Here is an 11,382-nt window from a genome sequence, read left to right on the forward strand (position 1 = left end):
TCATGTCTTATATTTGTTGAGATGGGGTTGAATTAATGGTAGATAATATTTTTATGAACTTATAATAGACAAGTTTTTTGTGACATAATGAAAGTGACCATAATTAGTTCATTACAACATTGGCCACAAACTTATTGTTTATTAATATTCTATCAAAATAGTTCTTGTCTTGATTACACTGCAGCCACGTGGCTCAATATCTTTTGCCAGTTCTAATGCCGGCGTGGTCCTTTGTGTCACATGTACTACAAAACACTCAATTTAGAGGGGAAAAAAAAGAAAAGGAAAAACAACAGAAAAGTAAAAACATTTTTAAACTAGAAAACACAATAAAATTTGTATCATGGTTAGACTTTGAAGTACGACGTCGTGCCGATCTTGAAATGGGCAGAAGAGAGTCAAATCAATACCACACTTTTGTTTTAAGTTGCATAAAAGGCGATTTGTATAAATTTAAAGGGCAAGTCTTAAAAAAGGGTAAAAAAAATGGGAAAAATTAGGTTTTAATGATTTGATAACAAGACTATTTAATCCATACTTATACATAGTAGTAGTAGCAGGTTTGGGTTTTTCAATTGAAATCTATTTTTTTTTTTCATTTATGTTCCTTTTAATGGATTATGACAATAAATAATTTAAGCTAGGTCTTGTGAGGTTGCCAGTTCGAATCCCAAACTCACCCGGGTTTTCGTCCCACCGTATGTTCTGTCAGAGATTTTCGCTCTTATAGTGGCACAACGACTGTCAAGTGACTGTCGGCTGTATGGTTTCTCTAAGGAACACCCAAGCCTAACTCTGAAACCAGCGGAGGTTCTAGAAGACAACATAGTCTGGACAGAGTGAAGTAATGAGATCTCTAAACTTAAGGAGTGTTGTGGCCTAATACATAAGAAATGTTGTCGTTCTAAAAAAAAACTATTTACAGAAAAGATAAACCAAGTAACTAATCTTTATATTTGGAATTTTATGTATGTTTGATGACATGCTTAACATGTAAAAAGCATAAGATTAAACCATTAAATGAAACTTGATTGGCCTAATAAAGACAAAAAAAATGATTGATTTAACGAGAACAATTATGAAATTGGGTTAGTGTTCTAAGGAGTTTTAATGAAAATCCTACACGGCTACACTCCATAAAACAAGTTTATTATTATTATTATTATTTTTATAAATTTACAAATAGAAGTTTATTTAGATTGGGTTTTATAATTGAAAAGAGGGTAATGGCACAACTTGTTGCCGTTTTTCTTCTGTTTTAATATTATTGTTACTATGATCTTTAAAAAAAATCTAAATTTTAGAAAAAAATGTCTGTCATTTTATTAATATACAAATAATTTCATCATAAAATAAACGTTTAACCAGACATTTGAAAGGTACTTTTAAAAAAGCTTGGTAAGCAAATAAACTATTTAAAATGGAAATCCTAAACACCCCATAATCAAAGATAATTATTTTTTTAATTTTAAATCTACTAAATACTAATAGACAATTATTTTGAAAAGAAAAGTCATGCCTTTTCATTAATAAACATCTAATTACTTCAAAAATAAACGTTTAAAACTCGGTAAGGAAATAACTGTATAAAAGGAAAATACTAATAATGATGATGACAAATACTAATCTTTGTCATGCTGAATTGCTAATTAAAATATTGTTCATTTAACTTTCTTAATGAAGCGAATATTGTCTTGGAAAATGTTTAATTGTGTGTCTTTTTTTTTCGAACTGTTATTTATTGTGTGACTTAACATGTAATATTGTACTTTTATTTTCCTTTTGTTTATCTCATGCGTTAGTTTTGTTCACATGAAGCATTTTCTTAATTTATGTGGTAAAAAAAAAGGGAAAAAGTTAAAAAGAGGTGGAACAAAATTTATAGTTTTATGAATCGATATATACACTTCTTATTTTTGCAAATTTAATTATTTCGTAACGTCGGGTATAAACATGTAAATATATATATTTTACATTTGGTATTTTTGATTGTCCTGAGACAGAATATGTAGAACTAGTTAGTCGAGTTTAACAGTTTATGCATAGCATAGTAGCGTTATGACTCAAAGATATATCAATATAGTTTTTAAAATATAGAGTTTTACAATTGAAAAAGCGATAACGGCACAACTAATTGTATGTTTACCATCCATTTCGATGTAAACTTGAAGCAAAATATTTAACTTGCACACGTTCCTCCAAATTACTCTTTTCTAACTAGAAACAAAAAAATGGCACGTTGAGTCGTTGACAATAAGAAAATCTCTAACGGGCCCAAAAACTGAAGGGCCCAATCAACCTTACACATTTATTTATTTATTTGGTTATTTTAAAACGACGGCTTTTTTTAATGTTATGTCACCTAGAGGTGTAAAAAACAATCGGTCCGGACCCGATCGGGCGGTTCCTACCTGGAACCGGACCCGACTCTACCCTACCCGCGGGTATGGACTGGGTCTTGGGTTTCCCTCTAAAAGTGGAACCGGAACCGGAACCGACCCGGACGCGGTGGAACCGGTTCCGCCAATACCCGGTCAAAACCCGGTTGTACCCTACCCGAAACCCGAAAAAAACCCGATGGAACCGGTCAAATACCCGACTATACTAGGAACTGGTTCCTACCCGGACCCGATTTTGACTTTTGTTGACCATACCCGGTTCCGAAGAATACCCGGTTTGTGCACCTCTAATGTCACCACACTCTAATTTAGAGAGCCCCATTGTCTCACTTTAATAAGACTATATTGTCTTAACTGGACCCACGTTGGCTTCAGAGTTTGGCTTAGGCATTACCCCGAGAAACCATATCGTCGGCTGCCACTTGATAGTCGTTGTGACAGCACAAAAGCATATTTCTCTGGCTTAACACAACTGCGACTAAAACCTGCGTAAGCTCAGGATTCAAACTGATAACCTCACAAGGTTTAACTCAAATTCTCCATTATCAAAATCCTACCCAAAATGTCACATATAGAGATCGAACTTGAATCTCAACTAAAAAACCAAACCTCCTACCACTAATAATGCATTACACCTTTAACTTTTTATACTTTATAACATTTCCATCATATAAAAAAATACTTTTAATCCGTTGTGGTTGGTATGTTTTGGACGCAAGCGTTAGCCTTTTTAATTATAAATAATAAATTAATAATGAATAGAACGCAGCCAACTTTGAAACTATGTTTTTATTCTTTTTCTATTGTTTAATTTTCCAAGTAAAACACGACATTAGTTACTAGTTAATCTATGTAAAGATGATATGACACTGAAAGAGACACGAATATAGCATGACATTTTTTCTACCTGTGAGTTCACTACATATACCCTAATAATCTACGAACATATATAAGAAATGAATGAATCCATTTCCCTACAACGTACACCACCTTCCGCCACTGATTCCTTCACTTCGCCGCCCAATTTCACCGCCCTTCGCCTCATCTCTGCCCCTTCCTCAGAAGCCATTAGCCTCTTAACGGCATCTGCCACCACATTAGCCTTCACCAACTCATTTCTACTCTCCCAATTTTTAACCACAATACCAATTTTAATAATATCCGTTATAAAAAATGTGTTTCTCGGCTGATCAGAGTGCATTGGCCACGTGGCCATTGGAACTCCCATAGAAATACTCTCCATACTTGAGTTCCACCCACAATGACTCATAAACCCACCCGTCGCAGAATGCTCCAAAATCTCCAACTGCGGGGCCCACAACCTCTCTATCAACCCGCGACCTTTCACTCTCTCTTCAAACTCATCTGGCAACTCAACCTTCCTCTCCTCAAACCCAACCGAGTCACTCGTGTCTGCGACCCGAACCACCCAAATAAACCGTTGACCGCTTCTCTCCAACCCAAGCGCCAACTCCCTAATTTGTTCATCGCAAAAGGTTGTCGTCGTCCCAAAAGACACATACATAACCGAATTTCTAGGCTGATTGTCTAGCCATTGCAAGCATTTGTGACGGCTAGTTGACTCCGTCCCGTTATATGATATCTGGACCGGGTTTAACGGTCCAATAGCCCATATCTTCTTTTTCCCGGCAATCTCCGATTTCTCTAAATATTCAATAAATTCGCCTTCGATTACTCTCGACGAATCATACAACTCTCCCACATGAAAACCCATGTGGGACTGTTGAACCTCCAAGAGTTTCCTAAACTCCTGGCTGAAAACTCTGTCTTTCGACGGAAGTTTCTCCATCAGTTCCCGTTCCACCGGAAACGGGAACTGTCCGTCTCCGTCTTTCTCCCAGATCCCACAGGCTTGGTAGAAAGCCGGAGGCGGCTGAAACACAAACGTTTCAGCGTTTGTTAATGTCTTAACGTCCTGAACGGCGTAAGACATTAACACGTCATGTATTACAACCACCTTCTTAACTTTCAACGAAAGTGATAATAAGAAGGTGGTTGTAGGGTGACGAAGGTGGAGACTGGAGTCGAATAAGGGTTGGAGGTGGGTAGGGAAGTGGGATGATGGGTCGGGTGGTGGGGAAACAAAGGGAGGGGTTGGGAATTCATGGAAGTGGATTCTGGTGCGGTCGGCTGAGATCTGGTGGCGAGTTTGGAGTTGATGAATGCAACCCGGGGTGGTGATGAAGTGTATGGGGATGTTGTAGGAGGCGATGAGGCGGGCGAGGTGGAGGAGTTGGGTTAAGTGGCCTTGGGCCACGAATGGTACCATTACGACTGCTAGTTCGGTTGCCGGAGTAGTTTTCCGGTTGCCGGTCATTTTTTGTATTTTGTTTTGGTACTTGAAGAAGTGAACAACTGATGATAGAGTTGAGTAACGATGATATATTGATGATACATATATAGATACCTGAACTGAGCCCTACGACAGCATATGTTTATTTTGTGGACACAGGCCCATTAATATCCATTAAGTTTACTAGCCCAGTTCCAATCAGTCCAGCCCATCAACAAATTATTATATGATGAAATAAATACATATCAATATCATTATTAGAGGTGCACAATTGGATTTTTCTAATACAGGTTTTGGTTATGGAACTGAGTTCTGGTATGACCGGGATTGAAAAATCGGGTATTAGCAATACCCTGGTTGGGTTTGGGTTCGGATCCGGGTATTGTTTCTAAAAACCATACCCTATGCACCATGTTCGGATCGGGTGTAAAACTGAGTATTGAAAAAACTCTATTGTCGGGTTTAAGAGGCTTCACCATTTTTTAGGGTATTTTTTGGGTAGTTTCAGGGCATTTTTCGGGTAAATTCGGGTATAGGTCGGGTATTTGAAAACACGGATTCGGGTGTTGGAAAAACCTGATTCCAGTTTTTGGGTGTTACCAGGTACAAATCGGGTCGGTTCCAGGTACGGGTTTTGATAATGAATGCATGCTCTATTCGTACCATACGGGTAAGGTCGGGTAGTAAAAACCCGGTTCTACGTTTTTTGTTGGGGTTCTGTTCCGGTTTCAGATTTTTTTTTCACCTCTCATCAATCATCATTATTACTATGGTTTTTTCTCTTTTAATATATTAAATAACTAATTTCATGTTATATGAGTTTCTTTTTCTTCCAAATATTGCGGATGGAAAATTTTTTTAATCAAGCTAGGTGAGTTTAAAAATATCTACAACAGAATATTTTCTTTTATTTCTTTATTTTTAACTAATATATTATAACTCGTTTTTCTTTTTACTATTTTTTTCCAATCAAACAGTTGTCATTTTTTTAAGCTTTTTCCCTCCATGAACTCATTAGATGCTTTTTAAAAAGGTTTTCTTCTTAATTATTATATATATATTTTTTCTTTTTATTGTTTAATCAAAGCATGTTGTTAAATTCAGTTATGTCATCTAAAAAAAGCTTTAAAATTGAAACAACAAACGTAAAGCAAAACCAATGTATCTAAACTTTAAAAAATTAAAATTAAAATGAGTTAATTGTAGTTAACATGGTTTATTAAAATTTTAAAAATAAAGCGTTTGTGATAACGAAACATATATATCTTACTTTTAGAAATAAACGTTTTAATCGTTAATTATACTTCATTTATTTTATACATGCTACTTTTGGTTATTTTAAAATTTTCAGAAAGTAAAAAATTATTGACGTTCTCATAAAAACTATCCGTGTAATTCACTCTTAGAGTTATTGGTTGAATAATCTTTGTGTACGTCGTAGATATCGTGTAGGACTAAAGGTCTAGCTGTCTAGGTAGCATTGTAAACCATTCTATAACGTATGATCTAATAGTCGAACATGCTATACTACGGTACGCACTCTATTTATTCATATTTCTTAAAACCTGAATATGAAATTTTAGTAAAAATAATATACTTTACAATAATATTATTACAATAACGTATTTAATAAATTTAAAAGACGATAGAATGTCTGTGGATGCATCGTAAAATATCCATTACAAGTCTATTAATAATTTTATATTACATTATCTAGTCAACTAAGTCGGAGATGGTGCGTTACAACTTTGCGAAACTTCAGTCATGCGCCAATGATATACGAGACTTGGGTGAACATCAAATGCCAAGACAAGATTTCATTACGAGTGCAAGTATTCGTCCATAATAAATCAATTATTTTTGTTAAACCAATATTCTCAAGATACTTGTATACTAAACCAATATTCTCAGAGTCGTTAGCCCAACCTTTTAAAGCGTTTATAAAATAACCAAATTAACACACATTTCTCCCTACAAACACATTAAACAAATTAAATATATTATCTATGTTTTTTATGATTTTTTTCTCTCGCTTAATTTTATTTTGTAATTTTTTACTATTAATGAAATGCACTTCTTTTAAAATTACATTTTATTTATTATTAAAGAAATTTATTTTTGTTATTTACATAAAAAATAATTAGAGAAGCCAAATGACCATGGCAATACTCTAGGGAGTTAAAAATATTTTGGGGTGTAATGTGACACCGACGTGAAAGAAAGAGGTTGAAAGTCTTAAAAATGCTAGGGAAGTTTTGGACGCCGCATCCCACCCCAAGCCAATGACAGCTCAACGGTGATCAAAACCACGCATTACACTAACCGCTCTGCTCTTACACAATCTATTAAACTATACCAACATTATAGAACAGATGCAATAACAAAATACATATTTATAACTTCTCTTGTGTGCTTACAGAAATTGCAAAGGCATTAATCTTCAACCAAGTATCTATTCCTTCTAGCTCCAAAAGCCAATCTCTACACAAGCCACAAGGAACACAAATGCATTATTCAAGCACCATTTTTTAAAGTCGAGAACTGTGAGAACCACATAAGCATACTCGGTGCGTGTCAGATTTAGGTTATGTTTGTTTTTGATTAAAAGGTCTCCAGGGGGCATATGTCTTTGGACACGCAGACATAAGCGTCTGAAGACTTTTTTTTTTCTAATAAATCTGAAAAATGCTTTTATGGTCTTAAAAAATAAGTCATTGTTCAACTTCTTCACACTTCTTAACATCCTACCAACACCCAATGTCCAACACCACCACCACCCACCGTGCGCCACCACCACCACCCACCGTCGGCCACAACCACCGTCCACTGCCACCACCACCACCCACCGTCGGCCACAACCATTGTCCACTACACCACCACCACCGTCCATCACCACCACCACCCACCGTCAGCCACAACCATCGTCCACTACGGTTGGTTAATTTATACGGCTCTCATAGTTTTCTCACCGTCGGCCACAACGTCCACCACCATCCATCACCACCAGTTTTAGTGGGAGAGAGAAAGTGGAGCGCTTATGCGGTTATATAACCAACCGCATTGTGCATTACAGTTAAAGCAATATTTACATGTGTTTATACGGCTCACAGTTTTCTACTTAAAAATGGTTCTATAAGTAAAAGGTCCAATATGTATAATTTACAATAGCAACTTTGTAATGCTTACAGAGAATATTTGGGAGTATGCTTTTAATCCCGTAAGGAAACGGATATATGTTGGCCTTGTTGATCCACTGCTCGGTATGGACCTGATATTCGGGACAAGGTATTTTGCAACCTGCAAATACTCAACAGATATAATTAAAGATAATCAGTAACGCTGTACTTATTGATGTCCTAATATATATTTCAACCTAATCACTTATAAGATCATTTTATTTGAAGGCCTAAATTGTCGTAAATGTTACCTCGTCTGCTGGTTCTGCCAAAACATTAATGAAAAATTTTGCCTGCAATAATACGAAATATTTATTAGTAAAGAGAAGTAACATGTTGATTAGGTGATAAGAATGTTGTTAGCTGGTGCAAACAAAACCTGCTTTGTGTTGGCACCCGACATGAGTAGGTCCGTTGTAACAATTCCTGGCTGCAAAACATATAAAATCAGAAAATAAATAAACAAATATAAGTGTCTGCGTGTGTGCAGAAGTTTATATGTGTAAGAAAACCATGGCATACCGACAAGTTATGGACAACAACATTGCTTACTTCTTGCATCCGCAACTCGGCCTTCACGAAAATTGAAGAAAATTGTATGTCAAAATTAAACAAATAGAAAAGATATATTAAATAAAAATCGCAAATAGTACCTGTAACGATTTTGTTAAATGCACCACACTGCGTTTAGTTGCCCCGTACGCAGCAAACCTAAATATACAAAACATAAAAGAAATTAATTATTCTTTTATAGTGTATCTCTTACACATGAAAATGGAATTTTTCAACAGTATAAGCAAAAAATAAAAAAATAAAAATAAATAAATAAATAACGCGCACGTGCACACACACGCACCTAGGGGTCGGTCTTCCATCAGAACCGGCTCCATCAATATTGAATATATGGCCGCCTCTAGGCTGGTTTAGCATCATTTTCATCGCCTATAATAATGCAACCAAATAAGAAAATTCAACCAATGACAGACCAACATGTGTACGAAAGGGATCACCTCCCGGCAACAAATCATCAAGCCAAGTGTGTTTGTAGTCACAACTTCTCTGTAAACAGAACATAAAAGGTTATTCATCAAATAACAAAGATATAATTTAATTAATAATGTTAAAAGTAAAAAGTACCAAAAAACTTACATGAGATCCTCATCTGAAGCCTCTGCAAGAGGTTTATAACTATATGCATTCGATCCTGCATTATTAATCTGCATTTTTCAAATTTTCATTATAATTATAATAAATTATTAACTTTCATAGTTTCATTATATCGATGTGAAATAAAATAATAATGTAAGCTTTGATTACCCAAATATCAACGTATTGGAGGTTGTCTTGTGCATACTTAACTAAATTTTTAACGTCATTCCCGTCCCTAACGTCACATTTTGTACCCTGCACAAAACCATATTATTTAAATAATAATGATAATAATAATAATAATAATAATAATAATAATAATAATATAGTTTCAATATTGAATAAGAATATCTATAGGTACCCACACATGCTGAACCCCAAATTCTTCCCTTAACGTCTGGAGAGCTGATTCAACACGTTCGGCTGTATAAACGGTTAAAAACAATTTAACTACGGTGTTTGTAAACATTAAAACTATTTTTATTATATATTTAACCGGTTTGACTCATTTTCAGTCAAACAAGACTCAAATCGGCCCATTTATTTTACATTTAAACAAGCTTGTACTTACCGGACCTTGAGCATATTATAACATTATCACCTGCTTTCAGAAACTCTTTAGCTAAGGCATAACCTATTCCTGGAAACCGAATTTGCAAATTAGTAACAAAACTAAAACTTTTAAATAATTCATAATTCATATATAGATATCAATGATCATTAAAAATCATCTTTCATTTATTGATTAGTATGCGTTTACGCTTAAAATGCAAACCCCGGCTCATTTATCATATACAGATATCAATTATCATTAGAAGATTAGCCCTTTTTAGTTTCTTTTTTTTTGGAGAAACAAAAATATAGGGGTGAAAACGAGCCGAGCCGTTCATGAGATACACGAGATCGGATCGATAAAAAGCTCGACGCGAGCCGAGCCTTATCGGGCTTGAACTGAACCTGAGCCTTAAATAAAGGCCATTTAGTTATCGAGCCCGAGCTCGAGACTTGTATGGAAAAATCGGTTAGGCTTGTCGATCCTTAACGAGCCTACTGTATTTTTAAGTTTTAACTCTTTTGGACTTCTGTGTATTAATTTAACACTGCAAAGCCGAGCTCTAGCTGAGCTTTGGCTTGTTTAAGGTACAACCCACGAGCTCCAGCCGAGCTTAGGCTTGATAAGTTTTTTCTCAAAATATATACAAATAACAAAAAATGCATATAAAGTAATTAATAAATGATAAACGAGCCGAGCCAAAGTCAAGACTGAGCTTGAAAAAACAACTCACGAGCCGAGCTCAAGCTTTATATAAGAAGCTCGAAACGAGCTCGAGCTAGCCTAAACGACTGGGCCTCGGCCTGCATACACCCCTAAAAAGATTTGGAAATGCAGAAAATTAGCCAGTTTTCTGCATTTCTGAATTTCGTTTCACAAATATCAAATAAAGATCCTGTAATTTCATATATCAAACCCTAATTTAACCTTTAAAATCATCAAAATTCTTCTTATCTAAATGAGCCCTAGCCTCAAATAAAGCGCATTTAATTTTTCAGCCCAAGCTCGAGCCTTGTACGGAAAGATCGGTTAGGCTTATCGAGCCTTAGCGAGCATATTGTATTTTTAAGTTTCAATTATTTTGGACTTCTATTTATTAATTTCATATTGCACAACGAGCTTAGTCTTGTTAAGATTTTTCTCAAAATATATAAAAATAATCCATAATGTATATAAATTAATTAATAAATAATAAATGAGCCAATCCCGAGCTTGAAAAATGACTCACAAGCCGAGCTCAAGCTCGAGCTCTCGTAAGTCAAGACGCCTCGGGCTCAGCTCAACTCATTTACACCCCAGAAACAAAATAACATAAATGCAGAAAATTAGCCTAATCTCATTTTTCTGCATTCCTGAATCTTGTTTCTCAAAAATATCAAACAAAACCCTTAAAGATCCTACAAACACTAATTAAACCTTTAAAATCATCAAAATTCATTATACCCACATGCAAAAACCAAAAACAAAATAATAATAATAATAATAATAATAATAAATCAAACCTTTAGTGGAACCAGTAATTAGAACATTATACGGAGGAACCATGGGCTGAGATTTACTCAAAGAAACAGAACACATTGGAGGTTTAAGCTTAAAGGGTTTCCGGTGACCAGAATAATTTGTTAAAACACCAAGTTTTCCGGTGATGGAGAGCTGAGGATGATATAGAGAACATCTAATTGGAAGATAGGTTAATGATGGTGTAGAGGATAGTGACTTGTTAAAGGTTAAGACTGAAGAAGAAGAAGAAGAAGAAGATGAAGATGAAGATGAAGTTGCAGTTATCGCCAT

The 11,382-nt window shown here is 35.2% G+C and overlaps 2 protein-coding genes across 2 annotated transcripts; both read right to left on the minus strand.

The window, feature by feature from the left end:
- Positions 1–3,303: 3,303 nt before the first annotated feature.
- On the minus strand, positions 3,304–4,778 carry LOC143615496 (zeatin O-glucosyltransferase-like). Its single transcript, XM_077088608.1, has one exon. It carries the CDS (start codon positions 4,735–4,737, stop codon positions 3,337–3,339), a length of 1,401 nt encoding a protein of 466 aa, XP_076944723.1. The 5' UTR covers positions 4,738–4,778; the 3' UTR covers positions 3,304–3,336.
- Positions 4,779–6,914: 2,136 nt separating this feature from the next.
- On the minus strand, positions 6,915–11,382 carry LOC143615495 (chlorophyll(ide) b reductase NOL, chloroplastic-like). Its single transcript, XM_077088607.1, has 13 exons — positions 11,094–11,382; positions 9,610–9,678; positions 9,400–9,461; positions 9,207–9,293; positions 9,039–9,106; positions 8,900–8,948; positions 8,746–8,831; positions 8,543–8,600; positions 8,412–8,462; positions 8,269–8,319; positions 8,141–8,182; positions 7,900–8,010; positions 6,915–7,194 (listed from the first exon to the last, which is right to left on the minus strand). Exons 1-13 carry the CDS (start codon positions 11,380–11,382, stop codon positions 7,147–7,149), a joined length of 1,071 nt encoding a protein of 356 aa, XP_076944722.1. The 3' UTR covers positions 6,915–7,146.

This window comes from Bidens hawaiensis, unplaced genomic scaffold, assembly GCF_021521415.1.
Source record: "Bidens hawaiensis isolate Kalapana, Puna unplaced genomic scaffold, B.hawaiensis_p1.1 tig00043416_1, whole genome shotgun sequence".
In the NCBI taxonomy this organism is placed as follows: Eukaryota; Viridiplantae; Streptophyta; class Magnoliopsida; order Asterales; family Asteraceae; genus Bidens; species Bidens hawaiensis.